The sequence below is a fragment of the Eptesicus fuscus genome, chromosome 3, assembly GCF_027574615.1.
Source record: "Eptesicus fuscus isolate TK198812 chromosome 3, DD_ASM_mEF_20220401, whole genome shotgun sequence".
Taxonomy (NCBI): domain Eukaryota; kingdom Metazoa; phylum Chordata; class Mammalia; order Chiroptera; family Vespertilionidae; genus Eptesicus; species Eptesicus fuscus.
The window spans coordinates 55,481,041-55,504,719 of record NC_072475.1 but is presented as its reverse complement, the minus strand read 5'-3'; the positions used below and the strand labels follow the sequence as shown (position 1 = coordinate 55,504,719).

At 45.9% G+C, this 23,679-nt stretch overlaps 1 protein-coding gene and 1 pseudogene across 1 annotated transcript in view; both read right to left on the bottom strand.

The window, feature by feature from the left end:
• MUC13 (mucin 13, cell surface associated) overlaps positions 1-4,767 on the bottom strand; it is a 33,117-nt gene extending 28,350 nt beyond the window's left edge. The window contains exon 1 of the mRNA XM_054709670.1: positions 4,752-4,767. Within this exon, the coding sequence (XP_054565645.1) occupies positions 4,752-4,767 (16 nt within the window). The remainder of the gene's footprint in view (positions 1-4,751) is intronic.
• A 5,512-nt stretch (positions 4,768-10,279) lies between these two features.
• LOC103298759 (securin-like) lies at positions 10,280-18,541 on the bottom strand (annotated as a pseudogene).
• Between the last annotated feature and the right edge of the window lie 5,138 nt (positions 18,542-23,679).

The following is a 23,679-nucleotide window of genomic DNA, read 5'->3' as shown; positions in this document are numbered from 1 at the left end:
TACCTGGGGCTAACCCTTTAATTCCCACATGTGAGGGGGCGAAAAACTCTTGATGCCAGAAGCAGGGATTAAACCTGCTTCCTGGGACCCAAATGACGTCTGGGGGCCAAAAGAAGGGCATTGGGCCCTGGGAACCTACTGTCACTCTTCTCTGGCCTCGGGAATAGCTCTGGTTACTGAACCCCAAATCTTAGTCCAGAGGCCTCCTTACGACTGCTGTATCCTCCATCACAGACTGAAATGTCTTGTGTCTTTGAGCCCAGTTGGAGAGGAAATTTCATCCACAGAATAATCCATCTGTTGGGCACAGCTAAAGCCTGTTGGTTCTATCGCAAAGACAACAAACACAATTAAAGTAATGTTAAAAATTTAAATGTTCCTTACCAAAAAGGAGGCTGAGAAGAGAGAGGCGATTGAAGGCTTTCATTTTAGATCTTCTTGCCAGGTAACCCAAGGAGGAAATGATCTTCCCCCTACTGCCTTCCGATTTAACTCTCTTTCAGGTACAAAGTCCAGCCATTAACTGACGTCAAATCAGCCAAAAGCAATTACTCGTTAGGGTTTGGTCATATACCATTGGTCTCAGATGAGCTTCTGAGATGGAAGAGATGAACCTGGCCTTATGAACTATTTTTCTATGTCATGGTCCAAAAAAACTCAGGACAGTCCAAACATCCTTAGGAGTTGGGATGGTGGGGGTGGGGGTGAGGGTGGGGGGAGTGGCGGTTCATTTCTTTATGTCCCAAAAGTCCCCAAGCTACCACCTTTTAGGAGGTCACCCTTTCTTCAAATACCCAATGATACAGCCTGTGCTTTCCTCACCCCATCTGAGTGCAGGAAATCCATTGTCTTCCCCCGGTAGTTTTGAGAATCCCTGAGGAGTACTTACATGTTTTCCCAGCCTGTTGCTTAGCTTTGGCCACCTTTTGGTCACGCCTAGCAACTCTGAAATCACGTCTGCGAGCACCCACCATTCTCCATAGGTCACTCTACCTGGACAGTGCCCGCCCCCCACCCTCGCCCCCATTAATGCCCTCAAACACTGTTAATAACAACTTGTAGCATTTAACCTATGTTTACCGAAGGCTTGTGGGTGGCAGGTCACGGAGGGGGAAATACAGTGTAGAAAAGGGGAAATTGTAAGCAGATGAGTTTATCTCTTCATTCCTGGTTGTTCACTGCTCAAGTCGCTGCCTCCCGGGTCCTGTACGGACAGCCGCTCCTCAGCCCCTGGCCTCTCACCGCATTTCAGGAACCAGCTTTATCAGTCCCATGAGGGTCTGCTTAGTCCAGTCCTTCCTCCTGAAAATCCAGAACCGCTACCCCCTGGGGGTAGCCGGGCCTGAGGAATGGAGCCAATACCACCTTGTTTTCGCCCTGACCTTGTAAACACAACATTTTTTATATTATTACATAGCAGGCTAATTTCTTCTTGTCCTAAGAGTCTCCATTCAGCAACGGGAGTTGGGGTTGGCTCTTATAAAGCTAAAAGGCTCATTTACATATTTTCCCCACGCAAGACACCTCTTGGGCCCAAGTTTCATGCTGTTATTCTCAACTTGGGTGATTCCTGGCACCAGGAGTTAAACAAAAACCTTTTTTAAAAAATCCTTTTCTCTTTCCCTTTGAAACTCACTTTCTTGAGGTAGGTGTAATTTTTTTGAGGTGGGTATAATTTGCCATAATAAACAAATCCATTTAAATTGTAAAATTCCATGAGTTTCATAGATGTGCACACATCTGGAGCCACCATCACGCTCACAATGCAGAACATTTCTATGTACCCTGACGTTTTCTCTTCCCCTTCACAGTCCATTCCTCTCTCCACCCCCAACTCCAGGCAACACTGATCTGCTTTTTGTCACTAGGGAGCAGTTGACTTTTTCTAGAATTGTAAAACAATGGAGTCATATGGCATGGACTGTATGTCTGGCATTTCCCCCTTAGCACAATGATTTTGAAAAATTCTTCCATGTTACTGTGTATATCAGCCCTTTTTTCCTTCCTTCTTTTCCCTCCCTCCCTCCCTCCCTCCCTCCCTCCCTCCCTCCCTCCCTCCCTCCCACCTTCCTTTCCTTTCTTTCTTTTATAACTTTACTAGTGGCCTGGTGCACGAACAAAATTCATGCACGGGGTGGGGGGGGGAGGGGGGAAGGGGGGGTGTCCTTCAGCCCAGCCTGAACCCTCTCCAATCTGGGACCCCTCGAAGGATATCCTACTGCCGGTTTACAGGGAATGGGCTTAAACCGGCAGTCGGACATCCCTCTTGCAATCCGGGACTGCTGGCTTCTAACCGCTCACCTGCCTGCCTGCCTGATTGCCCCTAACCACTCTGCCTGCTGGCCTGCTCTCCCCCAACTGCCCCCCACTGCCGGTCTGCTTGCCGCCCCCCCCCCCCCCCCCCCCCCCCCCCCGCCGCCAGCCTGATCACCTCCAACTGCCTCCCCTGCTGGCCTGCTCTCCCCTACCTTCCCTCCCCACTGGCCTGCTCACCCCCAACTGCCCCCCTGCTGGCCTGCTCACTCCAAACAGGGGCGCAGGGAGCTTCTCATTCCGGGAAAGGCTTCTTTGTTGCTCATGGGTCCTTCCACGTGGAGGGGACTCAGTGAGGGCCATGCTCCTGGGCTCAGGGCGTTGCTTTATTCATGGCCCTGAGTGAGTTATTTCAGAAGAACACAGTGGGACTACTCACCTCTGATCCTGCCTTTTCCCTTCGGGGAGAGAACCTGGGTGCTCACGACTGTTGTGCCTGGGAGGGAAGAGGGTCGGCATTTGGAAGCCGAAGCCACATTCTCCCAGAGGAGCGATATTTTGTCTCCGTCGGTCATATTCTTTGTTTTAATTCTTACATGATTCAGAACCTGGGCGAGGAAAAGGGGTGATATTCATTAGCACTGCCCCTGCTCCATTCCAGAGCTGTAAGTCCAGAACACAGACTCCATTTTTCCATAGAAACAAGGTAGCGCACTAGAAGGCAATGCGGACAAATGGACGTGGTTGGATCTGTTGGGAGGCAGTGGTGTGGTTGAGCTCTCTTCCTGGGTTTCTCTCTTCTCATACACAAAGGGTGTCAGAGGCTCAGGAGAGGTTTAATGCCACCCTGTGGGCTTCTAGTTACTGGAGATGTGTTCCATTTAAAAAGCACAGGAATTGCCCTGACTGGTTTGGCTCAGTGGATAGAGCGTCGGCCTGCAGACTGAAGGGTCCCAGGTTCAATTCTGGCCAAGGGCATGTACCTTGGTTGCGGGCATAACCCCAGTAGGAGGTGTGCAGGAGGCAGCTGATTGATGTTTCCCTCTCATCGATGCTTCTCTCTATCCCTCTCCCTTCCTCTCTGTAAAAAAAAAAATCAATAAAATACGTTTAAAAAAATAAAAAAGCGCAGGAATAGGCTTTTGGAGTCTTGGCTTATAAAACTCTGCCATCGCTTATCTAATCACCCCACTGACTTTAGTCAGCTCTAAAAAAAAAAAAAAATTCTCATCACCATCTATCTTCTGGAATTAACACGCTCTTGGAGAAGTTACATGGATGGGGCTTTCCCCAGAACGTAGTTTGACCTCTCACCTACTTCCTCCTCCACTCACCGGAAGGGAGGGGTCCTGGGGAGGGCTGACTAAGGTCAGAAAGCTGTCCTCAGGCAGCTACAAATTATAATTCAGGTCCCCTCCCAGAGGAAGTGAGTGGTTCCCGGGCGTGTAACTGCTCTCCGGGATGCTAGTGCTGGGCCTGGGTTTGTTGCTCTTTCAGAGGAAAATTGCCAACCACAGATGGGAGCAGTCTGCCCCTGTTTGGGGTTTGCCATTGTTTCTGGTTTGCACCTGTCAGCCTTCCCGAACCCAGATATCCCCAAAGTGAGAGAGGATGCGACGCGGGAGCTGTGTTCCCCGGACCAGCAGTGCCAGCGTGACTTGGAAACTCTGTGTAGATGCACATTTCCAATGTGCCCACTGAATGGCCGTCTGTGTTTTAACAGGACTCTGCGGGACTCTGATCCACCAAGGATTTCAAGTGGTCCATGGACACAGCATAGAGGACACGGATTCACTCAGCGGGGAAACCAATTGCCTTTCAAACTTATTCTAGCCGTTCTGATTACACCAGGAGGAAATCTCACTTTCTGCGGGTATATCTTTCCCTGGCTCTCGCATGCGCCCATATTTCCCTTTACGAGGAAGAGAGAGCAGGCCTCGGGCACAGAGCCTTTGGTAATCAAAGATACACACCCAGAATCCAATACCCACTTTACTTTTATTGTATTTATTTTATGGGGACTTTCTACTTATGGCAAAGAAAACTAGTGTTTTATGTGAGGTGATGATGTAAAGTTTATTTTAAAAGTAAATTCACTTATCTTAAAGAAATAAGTCGATTTCATGAAAAAGATTATGGAAGTAAAAGTAAAGATAATAGCGTAGTTCCAGGATCCCCAGGGGATGCCTGAAACCTCTGATAGTACCAAGCCCTGCCCAACTGCAGCTCTGCCAGACGCGCGGCGGCAGAGTCCTCAGGGGCAGACGCAGGCTCTCAGGTGATTTCTACATTTTTCAGTCCAAACCTGTTCCTGCATCTGTGTAACCATCCCTTCCCTGCAGTAAAGGGCTCATTGTCACTCGCTTCAGGGATCCCGTGCTGAAGTCCTCATAACAGTGTCATGCTTCCTGGTGCAACATGCTGGCGTCAGTCACACCATGCTTTCTGTTCACGTCTTCCCCCACAAATGCAACGCCTTTCCCCTCCTAAGCGCGTACCATGCACGCCGGCCATAACCGTCACAGGTGGAGGTGAGGCAGCCAAACTAGCCTGAATTTTTCCCCCTTTTCACAACCTCATGGATAGAAGATTCTTTCTTACCATAATACATCCTAGCAATCTCACATGTTATTTTTCTCCTTATAAAGTCGAGAACTTTCACCTTTTCACTTAAAGGAAGCTCTTTACGGCCTGCCTTGGGCATAGGTGATTGCCAGCATCCCTACTCTGGCGCTTGGGGTCATTATTAAGTAAACGAAGGGTGACTGAACACAAGCGCTCAGATACCGTGACAATCGACCTGATCACATGGCCAGCTACTAGGTGACTAACAGATGGGTTGCTGGTACAGAGCAGATAAAAGAGGCTATTCATGTCCTGGGAGGGAGGGAGCAGGAGGCGGGAGATTTCATCACTGCTCAGAACAGGGCGCGGCCCCGCCCGGGTTGCTCAGGTGGATTGCAACTGGCCTCAAGTGCGTAAAACAGAGGAAAACGAAACCGTGAACTAGGCGGGGAATGCTGTATATACAGTTTGTCGGGAACCTGAGGGTGGCACAAAATTGACTGAGGTTTGGAGAACACTGAGCTAGGTAGGACACATCGTTGAATGGCTGTTGAGGGAGAGGGCCTTTAAAAGTGTGGAGGCAGGAGAAGCAAACAGGTAAATGAAGTAAAAAAGAAATAATATCAACAACCTGAAAAAATGTCACATCATATAGTAAAAGAGAAAATGGGGTGGGCTGAGCTCTGAGTTATTTTCCGATTGACTTTAATCAGATAAACACCTGTTCCTGGGAACCCCCCCACACACACACCCCCGCCCCAAACTGACTCAGCCTGGGGAGAGCGCAATGGGGTTTAACTCAGTATTCAAGGCTTGAACAACCATCCCCAAAATCTTCACCAAACATTCTGTTTGCTTGTTGTTGCTGCTCCTAGTCACCTATAACATGTCTCTTTCAAGAAGGAATCTTTGATTTGGCTTTCTCAGAAATTGTTTTCTTTATGGCAAATTTGAAAAAAGAAACACAATAAAAAAAACAACATTGACGTGTACTCAAAGCAATTCCCTGAGAGGTTGCTTACACTAGGAATCATGATACCATGGATATGCAGGAATAGATACCATGATTGTAAGAACTTCCATTGGCAAAGATGAAAAGAACGATGATGCCTGCTGTTGGCAATGGTGTGTGGGAAACAGGCCTGCACAGCCTTTGAAGAAGGAACATTTGCCGGTATGTATTACAGACCTTTAAAAATGGATGCAACCCTTGACCCAGGAATTCTACTATAGTAATTTATCCTAACGAGATAGCCAGACAAGTGCTCAAAGACACGTTTTACAAGAATGGATCACTATTATTTGCCATAGAAAAAAATTAAAAACTCTGCAAATGTCCAACATCTGGGGCTTGGTCAGGACAAATTTGGTGAGTTCATGGGAGGAATATTACAGTCATCATGACAAAGAAAATTTTCAACAATACCATATTTTTACTAACTGTGAATAAACTATTAAACAATATATACATTGAGGTCCTTGGGTTCCAGCAGGCAGTGTTGAGTTTACATTCTTTCCTTCATTCATCAAATACATTAGAGTATTGACAAGCACTAGACACTGGTCCAGGCTCTGGGGATATAGCAATGAACTCAAATTAGCATTTCTGCAATAACTCTGTGCAAAATGCTATGAAGGACAGGTTTGGGGTGTGGTGGGAGCAGGTATAATGGGAAGACCTCACCTTGAAACACTCCTGGCAAAGTACACTCAGTAAGCATAACACCCAGCAGAGGCCAGCACACAGTAGGGACACAATGAATAACCCTTGATTGGTTGACTTTCTCTAGTGGCAAATATATCAATCTCTGCTCCACCCGAGGCAGCAGTTGCCACCCAGGGCAGGACCGGAAACAATCCTCCCCTCGGCCCTCCTGACCTCATGTGGGGCCCGACTCCCCAGGGAGACTTCTCTCCCATTGGCCCTAGTTATTCTCCCCAGAAGTCTCCTTAGTGACTCTGTAAGTCACAGCATGGAGGGTGGAAGGTGGGCTGGGCAGTGGTGTGTGCAGAACTCTCTCGCAGCGATCTTGTCCTAGCTCTTGCTGAGTCAAGATGCCTTGTAATAATCTGCCCTGGGAGTATTTGTAGTCCCTGGAAAAATATTTCCATGTCTCTCAACAGTGCCTTCTTAGAGGGTGGTGTAAATGCATGGGTTTGTGAATTGAAAAGCTAATTACCAATAGGGCACAATCTCTGGAGTTAAATTTTAGTGGCAATACCCCGACAGTCTTTCAGGGCTGGGGTCCCAGGGTGGTGTTCCCATATGGACCCAGCATAGAGCGGGAGGAGGGCAGTGTCCATCTCAGAGAATTAAGAGTGAGCTGGGTGACACTTTATCGTCCCTAGGATAGATATAAAAAATATAGATAATTGTAAGTGTGGGTGAGGATGTGGAGAATTTGGAACCCTTATACACTGCTGGTGGAAATGTACTAAGGTAAAATGGTACAGCCACTTTGGAAAACAGTCTGGCAGTTCCTCACAACGTTAGACACAGACTTACTATTTGACCCAGAAATTCCACTTTTAGGTACTCCTAAGAAAAACAAAATATGCCCCCACAAAAACTTGTACATGAACATTCATTATTTATAATACTTAATATCCATAAACCAACAAATGGGTAAGAAAAAATGGGGTATATCTATACAATGAAATATTATTCTGCCATAAAGAGGAATAAGTACTGATACATGGTACAACATGGATGAATCTTGAAAACATTATGTTAAGTGAAACAAGCCAAAAGACTACCAATTGTATGATTCCATTTATATTAAACCAGAGGCCTGGTGCACACAATTTGTGCACTCAGGGTGGGGGTGGTCCCTCAGCCCGGCCTGCACCCTCTCGCAGTCCAGGAGCCCTTGAGGTACGTCTGACTGACAGCTTAGGCCTGCTAGCCATTAGTCGGACATCCTTAGCGCTGCTGCAGAGGCGGAGAGGCTCCCACCATCGCCACTGTGCTTGCCAGCCATGAGCCAGGCTTCTAGCTGAGCAGCACTCCCCCCTGTGGGGCCAGGGAGGGATGTGGGAGGTTGGCCAACCTGGGAGGGATCGTGGGAGGGCTCCAGGGTGTGTCTGGCCCATCTCGCTCAGTCCTGATCAGCCGGACCCCAGCAGCAAGCTAACCTACCAGTCGAAGCGTCTGCCTCCTGGTGGTTGATGCACGTCATAGCGAGTGGTTGAATGGCCTTAGCATATCATTAGCATGTTACCCTTTGATTGGTTGAACAAACATCCAAACGACTGGACACTTAGCATATTAGGCTTTTATTATATAGGATGTCCAGAATAGGCAAATCTATAGACACAGAAAGTGAATTGGTTGTTGCCTAGGGCTAATGGGAGGTGAGAGGATTGGGGGATGATAGCTAAAAAGTAAGGATTTCTTTCTGGGGTGATGGAAATCTTCTAAAATTGGTTGTGATTAAATTAAATTTAAATGAGTGGATTGTATGGTATGTGAATTACATCTCACTAAAGCTACTACCCCAAAATAATAAAAGAACATTAAAAAAGTGAGCTGGGCCCAGCCAGTGTGGCTCAGTGGTTGAGTGTCGACCCATGAACCAGGAGGTCACGATTCTTAGTCCTGGTTAGGGCACATGCCGGGTTGTGGGCTTGATCCCCAGCGGGGACATGCAAGAGGCAGCCGATTGATGATTTTCTCTCATTATTGATGTCTCTCTCTCTCTCTCTCTCTCTCTCTCTCTCTCTCTCTTCCTCTCTCTGAAAATCAATAAAAAAACATATATATATTTTAAGTGAGCTGGATGGATTAGGTAGATACAACACCAGCGCAATTTTATTTATTTTTTATTTTTATTTTTTAAATATATTTTATTGATTTTTCACAGAGAGGAAGGAAGAGGGATAGAGAGTTAGCAACATCGATGAGAGAGAGAGACATCGACCAGCTGCCTCCTGCACACCCCCCACCGGGGGATGTGCACGCAACCAATGTACATGCCCTTGACCGGAATCGAACCTGGGACTTTCCAGTCCGCAGACCGCCGCTCCATCCACTGAGCCAAACCGGCTTGGGCGACCAGCGCAATTTTAGAGAGGACCATCTTAAAGGAAATTTGTATCACCAGAGATCTCCCTCTGCCTACACAGAACTTTTGCAATGACCATAACTCTGTATAGTTGAGAAGAGGTACAGAAATTAAATGTAGAAATGTAGTTATTAATAACAACTTATACCTAAAAAGCACCTACTATGTGTCACCATTCCCCATGCTTTATTTATTGCTTGGGAGGCAGTTATAGAATTCTATGAGATTCTTTTATTGGTAGTGCCTTTTAGCATGCCATTATATTGCAAACTAATCACTTCCAATTGAAAGTTAGGTAGATGCTTCTCAATTGCTTCATAAATTGGACTTTGAAATATAAAATTTGTTTTCGTACTTGCATTAAAGTCCTAAAAGTACTGCTGGAACTATAGTTTAAGTTCAGATTATATGTCTGCTGCAAATTTGTGTGGGAAAGATCTTTTCATTTTAACCTTTTGACCACACAGGAAGTATAGAAGGCAGCTTGTATTGTGACTTACACAACATCAATTGTTAAAATGACTTTACCACAGTATAAAATTTGCATGTAAACCATTTTTGTGTGATAAGAGTGGTTCTTCTCACTAATATTTTAATCTCAGCCCTGTACTCAAAAATTTGCAATAAACTTTACTACTGCTAAGCCATCAAACTGCTTTATGGTAGGGTAAGTCAGGATATTAGCTTATACATGTGACAAAAACCACAGAACAGTGTTGGTCAAGTTCACTGACAGTGAATAAAATTCACCATTGACACTACTGGTTACATAACACATGATATATTAAAATATTTTCAGCAAAATACTTACTCATAAGTAATACAAGGAATAGCCATCCATAAGCTTTAAATGCCTAGCATTTTCACAAGCTTTGTAAATGAATTACACTACAGTTTTTTTTCTGTTCCACACGTATTTCTACCACCTCCAGTTGTAACACATCTTAGCAGATTCTACTTCAGTTTATACTGAAATAATGTTTTCTCAACGCCTTTAAAATCACTTTTTTAAAGAACAACTTTATTGAGGTTTAATTCACCTATCACACAACATACTCATTTAAAGTGTGTGATTTCATTTAAAAATATCCTTTCTTAAAGTTGTCTCACAGGGGCTATTCATAGAGGCTAATTCTTCAGTCGCTTCAAATTTGTCACTGACTCCTTGAATGAACAGCTGAGTGGTATTGGTAACATCTGTCAACTCATCAGGAACCAAGGAAAACCACTCAAAGTTATTTGCCTTGTTTATTAATTGACTATTAGATACTATCCTCAATGCTCTCAACTCTCTGAGCAACTGTTCTTGCTGCAGCAGTCCTTTTTTTTTTCCTGTTAAAGAATGTCTTTATTAATACAAACTATTCATACATGCAAACTATAAAGCACTACGAAACTTAAATCTCTAAGTCATAGCAAACAGGTGGCAATTCAACATCCAGAGTCGACAGAAGGCTTGAGGGAGACTGGAACGGATCGGACTCCCAGGGTAGAGAAGGCGCCTTCTGGGGGGAAGGGGGGCCCAGGTGTAACAGCTTTTCAAGTGCCCTCTCCTCGTCAAGGATCATGAGAGGCACTCCACTCAAGGGGAGCTGTGCGATCAGTGTTCTTCAGGCAGGTCGAAGCTCTCAACATCGAGAGGAATGAAGGGAAATAATTTTTCTATTTCTGGATAGGTGTCCTCTGAGGCAGGAACAGCGCCTTTTGCTTTAAGAGTCTTCCTGGTCACCATTTTAGCAGAGAAGGTTGTCTGTTTCTCTTTGACAGGTGCATTATTAGTCTTCACTGACTTTTCCGTAGCTCTGTGGACAGTTCCCAAAGCCTTTCTGGGAGCCTTAAGCAAGGCTGGAGGAGCATCAACATGTGGTGTTGAAACCTGAGATCTCCCATCTAACGCTTTGACTGAAGGCTGGGAGGGACCCCAGCTTCAGCCTGTCCTTAGAAGTCCCTCGAGTGCCTAGTTCTCCATTTTCCTTATCCACAGAGATCACAGTAGCTATTCTGAATTAAGTTAGGATCCACAGCCAAAACCTCCCATGATCCACAGTCTTAACCCCCCTCACTGCCACAGTCTTAAACAAGTTTCTTTCCTCTGGACACATTGCTTGTGCTGCTTCAGTCAAACACAACTTAATTAACTCATTCCTAATGGCTTTCCTTGCTTGCCTAACAAATGAGCCACTTGGAAACTTGCTCTGATTGCAGCCTAATTTTCGTTATTTAATTTTAGGAAGAAATTCTGCTGTGATGAGACATTCCATTTAAAAATTTGATGGCTGCTTTTCTTTGAGTTAGAAATATTATGATACGTCTTTAGTCTGGTAATATTAACATAATCTATTATTTCAGCCCACCTATAGTGTCATGGTCTATTGAGTAATGCCTTGCCATCTAATTTGATAACAAAATAATCCATACTCCAAAATAATCCATACTGTAACTTAAAAATGACAAGGGAAGTCCACTTTGCTTTGCTTTTCTTGTTTTGACATGATGGTTATATGCTGGTAATTTAAAAAAGTAAACAAAATGTCACAGCATGACTATTACATGGCATTTGAAACACTGTTGAGCTATAACTGCATCGCCGTGACACATAATGTGTGGAGCAGCCGTCATGTATAATATCCGACTACTCTACTCTGCTACTATAGCACAACTAGAGGCCTGCTGCATGAATTCATGCATGGGTGGGGTTCCTGTCTCTCCCAGTCCCGATTTGGGCCCATCAGAACTGGCTGGCTGCGGGGAGGGACTGCAGGAGGTTGGCCGGCCATGGGAGGTTGGCTGGCCATGGAGGTTGCCTGTGGGAATGCACTGACCACCAGGGGGCAGCTTCTGTGTTGAGCGTCTGCTCCCTCAGTGCACATCATAGCAACCAGTTGACCATTCGTTCAGTTGACTAGTCATAACAGTCGCTTGGGCTTTTATATATACTGAGTGGCCAGATTATTATGATCTCTGAACGCATAATAATCTGGCCACTCAGTATATATATATTAGAGGCCCGGTGCATGAATTCGTGCATGGGTGGGGTCTGGCCAGCCTGGCCAGGGGGAGGGGACATGGGCAGTTGGCTGGCCTGCCTGCTGGTCAAACTCCTGGTCGAGGGGACAATTTGCATATTAGTCTTTTATTATATAGTATATACACTGAGTGGTCAGATTATTATGCGTTCAGATATCAGTGTATATAGATATGCAGGCAAATGCGTGTGCCTGTATTCCAATAAGACTTCATTTAAGGACACTGAAATTTGGATTCCAGATAATTTTCACATCAAGCAAAATATGATACTTATTTTGATATTTTCAGTGATTTAAAAATGTGAAAATGACTCTTAGCTTGTGGGTTCTACAAAAACAGACAGCTGGCTGACTTTGGTCCATGGGATGGAGTGTGCCAACACCAGCTCTAGAGTGCAGTCAGCCCAGTGGGGACGGATCCTCACAAAGGTCAAAGCTCATCCCTGTCTGTAGCATCCTGAAGATGGACAGTCTTAAACAAGTTTCTTTCCTTCAATCCAACACAATTTAATGAACTCATCTCTAAATGGCTTTCCTTGCTTGGCAAACAAATGAGCCACTTGGAAACTTGCTCTGATTGCAGCCTCATTTTCGTTATTTAATTTTAGGAAGAAATTCTGCTGTGTGGGTGTTCACTTTTAAACCTCCTAGATTGAAGGACTACAAGACTTGACCCCCAGGAAGATGTCACAAACCACATCTTCCAGAGCTCTTTCCCAGTGCTGAGTTGAATATCACTACCCATCCATTGTCTCCTTTAACTCCATTAGGAGCAGTCAGTTCTATGGGCAAATTTTTATAGACTAAAACTTGGGTCTTAGAGGTGTTAAGTAACGAGGGGATATGTGGCAGCCCTGGGACTGAATCCAGGTTTCAAAGGCCATGCTCTACTCACCATCCCACACTGTTTCTATTTCATGCAGACACTTGTCATTGCCTGCCCCACATCCTGCCCATGTCCTCCAACCAGGCCTGCTTCCAGAATCATCGTGACTTCTGTCTCCATTGTGGAGCTCATCAGTAAACACAGCTGGGTGTGCTGGCCTTGCCCTCTCCCATCCACTACTGTAGCTCACATGTTCTTATGACACATACTTTTAATGACAATGTATCCTGGAAATAATAAACTGGATGCCTAGACTTTGGACTTTTATCCCAACCCTTCCATGAACCAGAATTCAACTTTGGGAAAATTTCCCTTCTCTGATCGTCCGTTTCCTTATCTGTAGAATCAGAGTGGAGGTTGCATAATGCCATCATTTCCTGAGCTTCTTCCTAGTTTTAACTTTCTATGAGTCAACTGACTCTTTACCATGTTTTATTACCCACATATCACCATGTCCTTTTATTAGTAAGAGTTATGTTGATAGGTTCAGAGAGGCATGGACTCTGAACCTTGCTTTAAGGTACATGACAAGAATCCATTAATAGACATAACATCCAAATGGTTCATACACAAGAACATTTAAGAATAATTAACTGTCCCTGCTGGTGCAGCTCAGTGGTTGAGCATCAACCCATGAACCAGCAGTCACAGTTGGATTCCTGGTCAGGGCACATGCCCGGGTTGTGGACTCTATCTCCAGTAGGGGCTATGCAGGAGGCAGCCGATTGATGATTTGCTCTCATTATTGATGTGTCATCTATCTCTCCCTTTCACTTCTTCTCTCTGAAATCAATAAAAACATTTTTTTTAAAAAAGAAAAAAATAATTAACTGAATAAACAGACCAACTTGATCTTCAGCCAATGCACAAACTAAAGCAGTTAGAGAATGGGGCATTATGGAGTGAGGAACAGCTGGAATAACAGCCAATTCTACAAACATTTATTAGGCATCTATCATGTGAGTGCTAGCAAATAGGAGTGGAGGTGAATGCAAAACAAATAGATTTAAAAAAATGTAAAACTGAGGTCCCTGCCCTTGAGAAGTTCAAAGTCTAGCGGGTGATAACCAAGGAGCTAATAGAAACTTAGGAATTATAGCTAATAGAAACTTAGGAATTAATGTAGGAATCAATAGGGGGAGGGAGGGGGGGCTTTTGACTTACCTGCCTCTGTAGAGAGGTAGACTGAGAGAGCTTGCTTTATTGTTGTTTTTTTTTCAATTTCTTTATTGATTAAGGTGTCACATATTTGTCCTCATCCCCCCATTCCCATCCCCCACCCCTCCCCACGGATGCCCCAACCCCCTGTTGTTCTTAACCATTGGTTAGGCTCATATGCATGCACACGAGTCCCTTGGTTGATCTCTCCCCCCTACCCCCACCCTCTCCTACCCTCCCTCTGAGGCCCGACAGTCTGATCGATGCCTCCTTGTTTCTGGGTCTGTTCTTGTTCATCAGTCTATGTTGTTCATCGTTTCCCCTAGATGAGTGAGATCATGTGTTACTAGAAATATACTTATAAGAACTGAATGTGAGACAAGCAATAATAGTTATGCTGACAGGCAAATGAATCAGTCTGTAGTAAGTTTCTTTCTGGACCAACAGTTCTTTTGAGACCCAATTTCAATGTCCACCAGTTCCTTATGTGTACATGTCGGCACTGACTTTTCAGCTCTGGATGGTGGACAAATGGTGGTAATGCAGGTCTGGCTGCCTCTGGTTAGGTCTCACCCGGACGGTACGGCTTCACCCGGACCCAGGACGCAGCATCACCCAGGCCCCGGGGCGCGTGGCCTCACCCGGACCCAGGTGTGTGCGGCCTCACCCGAGCTTGCTTTATTGTAATGCCCATCAATCAGCGGATAGAGAGCCTCAGGGGACAAAAGCCTCAGGCCTCAAAGTTCCATTATTCCTGAAGGTTAACCTGACTTAGCTTGTTGGATACAAGCATAATTTTTGCTGGGGGGGCAAGGGAGTGGGAAGGGTGTGCCTCTCTCATTTTTTTTTTTTTGTTTTGTTTTGCATTATTTATTTAGCATAAATCCTATGGAGTAAAATTACTAATTCAAAGGTTAAAGATTTTTAAAGCTTCTAGAAATTGTTGCCTAATTACCTTCTCAAAGATTTATATTAATTTACACCCCTACAGTTGTCCTCTCATCCATCAGCATGAAGTATGTTCATTTATAAAGTAGGTAGGTAAAAAATGGATACCTCAGTGTTTAAATTATCATTAATTTGACTACTAATGAGATTAAACATTCCCCATATATTTGTTAGGTTATTTGTAATTCCTATTCCTGATTTTTATCTATTGTTTTAAGGGAAGAGTTATTCATAATGTTCTAGTTAAGGTGCAGGAGGTGCTTAGGTATATGTTTGGATTAAAGATATTAACCTTTGTTGGCTCTTCAGTTTCACCTAACCCTCCCCTCTTCTAAGTCCAGACCCACAGGCTCGAGGTCAAGTCCTCCAGACCTAGAGGCTTGTGGTCAAGTCCATTAGAACACTCTGGTTCTGGTGCCACCTTCCAAACAAAACCTCAATTTTGGGTCAATCCATTGACCCCTTCTCTGCTCTAATACCCACTGCTGAGCCTGCTAGAGTAAAATGATTTAATGTGGGGAATCCTGCTACCACAACCCCACTGTTTTCAGCCTGTGTCCAATACACTCCGTATCCTGATCAGCTTCCTCCCATGTTCCTAACCAGCCATTTCAGTCGTTTTCTCCTCCCCTTCTTACAACCCTTACCACATGCTTTCTTCCTCTTTCAGGAGATCTTGACCCCCCACTCCCAATGATATATAATCCTATCTAATAAAAGAGTAATATGCAAATTGACCGTACCTCTGCTACACCCACAAGCCATGCTCACCAGCCAATCAGGAGCAAATCTGCAAATTAACCCAACCAAGATGGCTACAGCCACGGAATGAGCAAGAGGCTTGGGTTTTTCCGGCAATGGAGGAAGCCAAGCTTTCTGCACACCTTAGCCCACTTTGGACTCCACCCAAGGCTACAAAGTTTCAATTATAGAAGATAAATAAATACCAACAAAAATGGCTGTGGCCATGGAGCGAGCAGGAGGCTTGGCTCCACTCAAGGCTACAAAGTTTCAATTATAGAAGATAAATAAATCCCAGATACCAGGGCCTCCGCTTGGGTCGCTGGGGGGTGTGGCCAGCCTGCAAACCACCACAGGCCCCTCGCCCAGGCTGCCCCATGCCCCAAGGGAACCCCCACCCTGATCCAGGACACCCTTCAGGGCAAACCAGCTGCCCCCCACTCATGCACCAGGCCTCTATCCTATCTAATAAAAGAGTAATATGCAGATTGACCATCAATCCAACACACAAGATGGCTGCCCCCATGTGGTCAAAGATCCTGCCCCCATGTGGACACAAGATGGCCACCACAAGATGGCCAGCAGGGGAGGGCAGTTGGGAGGGACCAGGCCTGCAGGGGAGGGCAGTTGGGGGGGGCCAGGCCTACAGGGGAGGGAAGTTAGGGGTGACCAGGCCTGTAGGGGAGGGCAGTTAGGGGTGATCAGGCCTGTAGAGGAGGGCAGTTAGGGGCAAACAGGCTGGCAGGGGAGCAGTTAGGCATCAATTAGGCTGGCAGGGAAGTGGTTAGGGGGTGATCAGGCTGGCAGGCAGAAGTGGTTAGGGGCAATCAGGAAGGCAGGCAGGTGAGCAGTTGAGAGCCAGCAGTCCTGGATTGTGAGAGGGATGTCCGACTTCCTGTTAAGGCCCGATCCTACCTGGAGGGGTCCCAGATTGGAGAAGGTGCAGGCTAGGCTGAGGGACAACCCCCTCTGTGCACGAATTTCGTGCACTGGGCCTCTAATCTATATATATAAAAGGCTAAGCGACTGTTCTACTGTCTAACCGGCCAGTAGGTATGATGTGCACTGACCACCAGGGGGTAGACGCTCAACGCAGGAGCTGCTGAGCTGCGGTGACTTGGCAGTGGTGATTCTCAGGTGATGCACCCCAGAACCAGAGAGGAGGAGCCCGATTCTGGGGTGTGTCACCCGAGAACCACCTTCTCACAATCTGGGACTCCTTGAGGGATGTCATAGAGCCGGTTTTGACCTGACCCCCACATGCCAGGCCAAGGGACCCCCACCTCCCAGAGGGACCCTGCTCACTCCTCAGATGCCCTTCAAGCTGTGGCACCACCCCAGGTGCGGGCGACTGGGGAGGGACCTCGGAATGTTGGCTCCAGGGCATGTCTGGCCCATTTCGCTCAGTCCCACCCCGCTGGCCACCTTCTAATTAATTTCCTTTCAATGTGCGTGAATCCATGCACCAGGGCACTAGTTGACATATAACATCTTATTAGTTTTAGGTATACAAAATAATGGTTTGATAGGTGTTTACATAGTGAAACTAGTGGCCTGGTGCACAAAAATTCATGCACGGGGGGTGGAGTGGGGGGGGCGTGTGTCCATCAGCCCAGCCTGCACCCTCTCCAATCTGTGACTCCTCGGTTTAGGCCTGATCCCCAGGGATCGGGCCTAAACCAGCAATCAGACATCCCTCTCGCAATCTGGGACCTCTGGCTCCTAACCGCTCAACTGTATGCCTGACTGATCACCCCTAACCACTCTGCCTGGCAGCCTGCTCGCCCCCAACTTCCCCCCCTTCCCCCCACTGACCTGATCACCCCTAACTACCTCTGCCTCAGCCCCACTACCATGGCTTTGTCCGGAAGGATGTCCGGAAGGTCTCCCGGTCTAATTAGCATATTACCCTTTTATTAGTATAGATGATTACTACAATAAGTTTAGTTAACATCCATCACCTCACATAACATTTGTTTTTTGTGGTGAGAACTTTCAAGATTTACCCTTTTAGTAACTTTCATTATAATGCCTCTTTCATTATAATGTGCTTCTCAACTTGTTTCATAATTTAAGAGGTTGTCAGGAATATAATTAAAAAATAAACACGACAGTACATGAAATCGTCTACAGAAACGTGAATCCCAAGTCTTGGTTCCTTCAGTTTGAACTCCAAAATGTTTTCCCTTTAACAAACACACAGCACTTATTACATGTAAAGTACTGGTATAAGTGTTGTAGAGACATTGACTCATTTAATTCTCATGACAACTCTAAGAGGTACGTTCTATAATATTACACCTGAGAAATTCAAAAGAGAGATAAAAAATTGCCCAGAGTGCCGAAACCGGTTTGGCTCAGTGGATAGAGCGTCGGCCTGTGGACTCAAGGGTCCCAGGTTCGATTCCGGTCAAGGGCATGTACCTTGGTTGCGGGCACATCCCCAGTAGGGGGTGTGCAAGAGGCAGCTGATCGATGTTTCTTTCTCATCAATGTTTCTAACTCTCTATCCCTCTCTCTTCCTCTCTGTAAAAAATCAATAAAATATATATATTTAAAAAAAAAAAAAAAAAAATTGCCCAGAGTCACAGAACTAATAAATAGGGATGTGAATCCAGAAAGCCTATGTGAGCAGCCAGGGTCATCTGTCCCATTCTATTCCACCTTGTCATGCCCATGGGATGGCTGGGGAGAAGGTTGAAGAGGTGGGCAAGGACTTCTTTCCCCTCACACCTTTTTCAAGTGTCTCTGAGAAGCTGCTTGTGGTTCATCAGAGCAGAAGACCCTGTGTCCTTTATCATAGTGTCTGTCTGCACCTGGGCCCACTGCCCTCATACAGACCCTCTGTCCCAGCCTCACCTCTCTTCTTTCCTGTTAGCTTCACTCAAATCTGTCCCCATATAGCCCTAACCTTAATCTAGTACTTCCATCCCTTCAAGCATTTTGATCCATCCTCCCAAGAGGACTTTTATCCAAGAAGGGAGAAATAACTGGGTTGAAAGTAGGAAAGAACTTTCTAGTAGCTGGAGTTATTAAGATAAGCAGGGAGCTTCTTCAAAGCAAATGAGCTCCCTGTTGCTGGGACAGCTACTCAGATGAGAGGGAATTTAAGTGCTTTTTAAGAGTGGTTGGAATAAATGATGGCCTAATGTTGTTTTAATTTGTGTTTAATACTAGAGGCCCAGTGCACGAAATTCATGCATGGGGCGGGGGGGGGAAGTGTCCCTCAGTCTGGCTGACTGCTGGTTTAGGCCCAATCCCTGTGGGGATCGGGCCTAAACCAGGAGTCAGACCCTCTCACAATCCAGGACTGCTGGCTCCTAACCACTGGCCTGCCCGCCTGCCTGCCTGATTGCCCCTAACCTCTTCTGCCTGCCAGCCTGATTGCCCCCTAACCGCTCCGCTGCTGGCCTGATTGATGCCTAACTGCTCCCCTGTTGGCCCGATCGCCCCCAACTGCCCTCCACTGCCGGCCTAATGGCCCCTAACTGCCCTTCCCTGCCGGCCTGATGGCCCCCAACTCCCCTCCCCTGCTGGCCTGATGGCACCCAACTGCTCTCCCCTGCTGGCCTGTTCTTGCCCCCAACTCCCCTCCCCTGCCTGCCTGGTTGCCCCCAACTGCCTTCCTCTGCTGGCCTGGTCACCCCCAACTGCTCTCCCCTGCAGGCCCAGTTGCCCCCAACTGCCCTCCCTGCCGGCCTGTTGACCTCCAACTGCCCTCCCCTGCAGGCCTGATAACCCACAAATGCCCTCCCCTGCTGGCCTAATCACCCACAACTGCCTTCCCCTGCCGGCCATCTTGTGGTGGCCATCTTGTGACGACATCATGTGACGCCACCTAGGCTTTTATTATATAGGATTGTTTAAAGCAAAGGGTCTCCTCTCTAATGTCCTGAAACATGTCTCATCTCCACTTGTATTAGTTCTACCTTTAGTACCGATGCTTACCACAGAGAAGGATGGTGCTGGGACACATCACTTCATTTGCACAGGTTTCCCTGTATCTTCTTCAGAGCAAACGTGTCAAACTCGCGGCCCATAACAAATATTTTTGTGGCCCAGGCAATATAATGGTATGTAAGAAAAGTTTTAATAAAAATTACGTAACTTTATTTTTACGGTATCCTGTTATACATAATTACTAGTAAGGAACTACAACGTTCGCTAAGGACTGATTAATCATGTTGCATTCATTTCCCTTATGTGCCTCATGCGCAGGCGCACCATTTCTCCCCACTAATACTAGCAGCGAATATTTTAGCATCTGATTGCCACGTCCTTATTCTTGGACTGACTTGTTTGATGTGCGCAACAGGAAATACTTTGCTTTCAGAGAACAACAAAAAAACAGGTTTATTTGAGTTACGCTTATTAATTTGTGCAGTTATTCAGTGTCTGGTAAGTTAATGTTCAAAAAAATATTAATTTTTATTTAAATGTTCTATTATTTTATGTTAATGATTACTCATTTATTTCAGCCCTTTGCATTCAGCATGTCTATCGAAATAAACCCACATTTCTATGAAAATTGAAGCTTTTGTTCTTTTGTGGCTCACATAAATGTATACCTTGTTTATTTGGCCCGTGTTAGCCTTTGAGTTTGACATGCTTGCTCTAGAGTCATCCTCTTCAAAATCCTGAGTATCCTACTTCCTCTCAGTCTAAGGGTTACTTTTTAAAAAATATATTTCTATCAATTTCAGAGAGAAAGGGAAAGGGAGAGATAGAAACATCAATGATGAGAGAATCACTGATGGGCTGCCTCCTGCATGCCCCCTATTGGAGATGGAGTCCACAACTCGGGCCTGTGCCCATAGGTCAACATTCAACCACTGAGCCACACCGGCCGGGCTAAGGGTCACTTTTGACATATCATTTTTCTTATCATGCCCAGGTCAGTACCCACTGCTGGCAATTCTGCCTTCCAACACCAAATGCCAATGATTTCCAAGAAGTTGAGTCACATCCAAGATCTTCAGGACCAGTTACTGGTGAATCAGCATTGACATGACATCCTCATCCTACTTTTGTCTGTCTTTCTTGTGTGACAGGAGGGCCCCAGTGAAGAGAACCAATATGTGTTATGGTTCTTAGTAGTTTACAGTGTTTTCAGATGAATTCTCCCCTCTAATCCTCACAACAACTTTGGGAGGCAGTCAGTATTATCCCCACTTCACTGATAAGGACACTGAGGCTCAGAGAGCTGAGCAGACTCTTAGGCCTGACACCACAACCTGGAAAAACAGCCAGGTTGTTAGAAATTGTTAGAAAAGGGTCTTGTACCAGGTGTCAGAGCCCAGGCCTTCTGACTGTGCAATTTTTTATGAGGTCCATAAAAAGCAACATCAATATCTTATCCCTGGCATCTGTGATGTTTATAATGTCTGGCGGAGCTGGGCAGGACAATAAAGGGGTCAGTACTGGGCTCCTGTTAAGATCTCCTTTGGGGATTACCATGTGGGCAGGAAAGCTGAGTGGGAGGGGCTGGTCAGGAGAGGAGAGTGCAGGTCATCCCCATTCGAGGATGTCTGATGGGCCGCAGTCTGCATCTAATCTGCCCAAAGGTCACCGCTATGCCCAAGTTGCCCTAACGGCCTCTCCGGGGGCCAGGTTTCTGTCACAGAGCTGATGGAATCTGAGGGGCTCATCCATCCCCTGCCACGAAAGGCACCCAAGGAAGCAACTGATTAACATACATCTAGCCAGGCCGCCACATTCATAGGCCACCATAGTGTCTGGGCCATGGCCCCCCATCTTAAAGTTCCCCAGAGTCTCCACCACAGAGCACCGATGTACTTACTTCCCCTTCTCCTCCAGGACATACAGAATTGGCTTGGAGTGGCGGTGGGAGAAGCTCAGGTGGAAGTGCTCAGGGTCTGAATTGGTTACTTACGCTCTCAACCCATAGAAAGAAAAGTAAACAAAAGCAGGTGTTATACCTGGACTAGGCGTTTTATCATTAGGCCAATCTGTCCATCCATCATCAGAAGTGTGTCTCCTCACGGAGGTGGGCACTGAGGGTACAGAAATACTGAGTCCCTGCATCTGCCCTGTGAGAGCTCACTGTAGGGGCTCACCATCGAGAGTGCCATGGTTTTCAGGCGTCCTCAAACCACGGCCCGCGGGCCACATGCGGGTGTTTTTGCCGTTTTGTTTTTTTACTTCAAAATAAGATATGTGCAGTGTGCATAGGAATTTGTTCATAGTGTTTTTTAAACTATAGTCCGGCCCTCCAACGGTCTGAGGGACAGTGAACTGGCCCCCTGTTTAAAAAGTTTGAGGACCCCTGGTTATGTGATGCCCTCGGGAAAAACTGTTTGCTGCGCTCGGCCTGGTTTGCTTGCTTTTACGAGAAAAACACACAATGAAAATGATATTTACTTTATTGCATCATTTTACTGACTAGAACGCCAGACTTATAGTGGGTATAAGTATAAAAATAACCGAATTCTTACAAATAATACTTTGCTGCTACAGTACAGAATACTTAGTGGAGGTTGGCGTTATAATACAACTTTAAATAACATCCTCATAATGGATTTAACACAATCCATCGGGGACTAAGGTGTCAAGGTTTGCAAAGAGAGATCCAGGATGTGACTCAAAGAGTTCAGATGCCAGCTACATGCTTCATTTCACCATAAGTCCAGCAACACAAACATTAAAAAACCTCACAACAACCCATGTTGAAAAACCTTTTTTTGTAACCAAGGTAAGTGAGTTGGGTTAGTTTCCCAGGTAAACAGCTTCCATCCCTTCCCTGTGTGGTCCCATCCTTCCTACCCATTAACTCTGCATCTAATGCGTTAGCTGTGTCTCCAAAACAACCATAAAACCGGATCTAATGTGTCCTCTTCAAAAATACCCAGGAGACAGAGCCACTCGAAGATCTGTCTCTTTTCAGACCCAAACTGCCCCTTGGGCTTCACAGGTTTTTCTGTGAGCAGTTTACACCAAAGAAGATGGATTTTAACACTACTGAAAAGATATTTAGCACAATGAAGTAACTGCCATTTAACACTTCTATGCTCCTAGTATTTTAACCAGTTTCCTTCTCTGGGCATTGGAGAAAAGAAGACACACTGTAAAAGCCAACTCTACAAAACCAAGTATCTTTTTTCAGACACAAACACAAGAACCCCAGAGTGAAATAAAACGTCCCTTCTCACCCCCACAAAAGTTTTCACATACAAAAAAAATACATATATCTGACAGTAGGGTAGTGTTAAATAAGATGCAAAAGACTGAAATTCTTCCTCTTTCCAAAGACTTGCTTTAGTTTTAACATCAGTGTAAGGATCTTAGAGCTCTGGGTCAAACCCAAGCTGTGGGTGTGTGAGGCTAAACTAAGCCAGAAGCAAAGTTCATAGAGCTACAGGGGACCTGGGCCCTTCGCCAGTGGGCAAGATGGCTTAATACAGGCCCCAAAAGGCCACGTGCAAGACCCTACCGTGTCTGCCCTGGGCACGTTCACACCTGAATAAGTATCCTTCAAAGACATGTTCTTGGGCGGCCTTCCAGCCTTGTAATGAAAAGATGCTGCCCTCCCTCCGGGCCAACTTTCACAGTCGCCTCCTCCAGAACTTAGCAATCACATCTTCATTTCTGACCCCAACGCTGCCAGCCAGCTTTGATGAAGCTATCCACTCAGCAATTTTGCTCTAAAGGTCTTAGCCGCTTCTGAAAATACACTTTTGTCAAAGCCGGAAGATTTGTCAGCACTTAAGACATTCAACTGAATATGTTCCCGGCTCTGATACTATTCACAAACACGTGCCTCCGATATGTGGGAGCCACAGCCTTAGCGAGGGAACAAGACAGCGGCCCTCAGATGGACGGCTAAGGCTGGCTGTGTGTCCGAAACCCAGCTCATCACCTCACACCTCCTCCGCCCAAAGCCACGTACCTCCATGCTACGTGCTAAGCATGAACCAGCACTATTTCCTTAACGATGCCTGCAAGTGTCCAGGAAACACATGTAATAACAAACCTGAAAGGACTTCTTCAAAAGGGGAGTCAACATTGGTTTTGTGTTTTG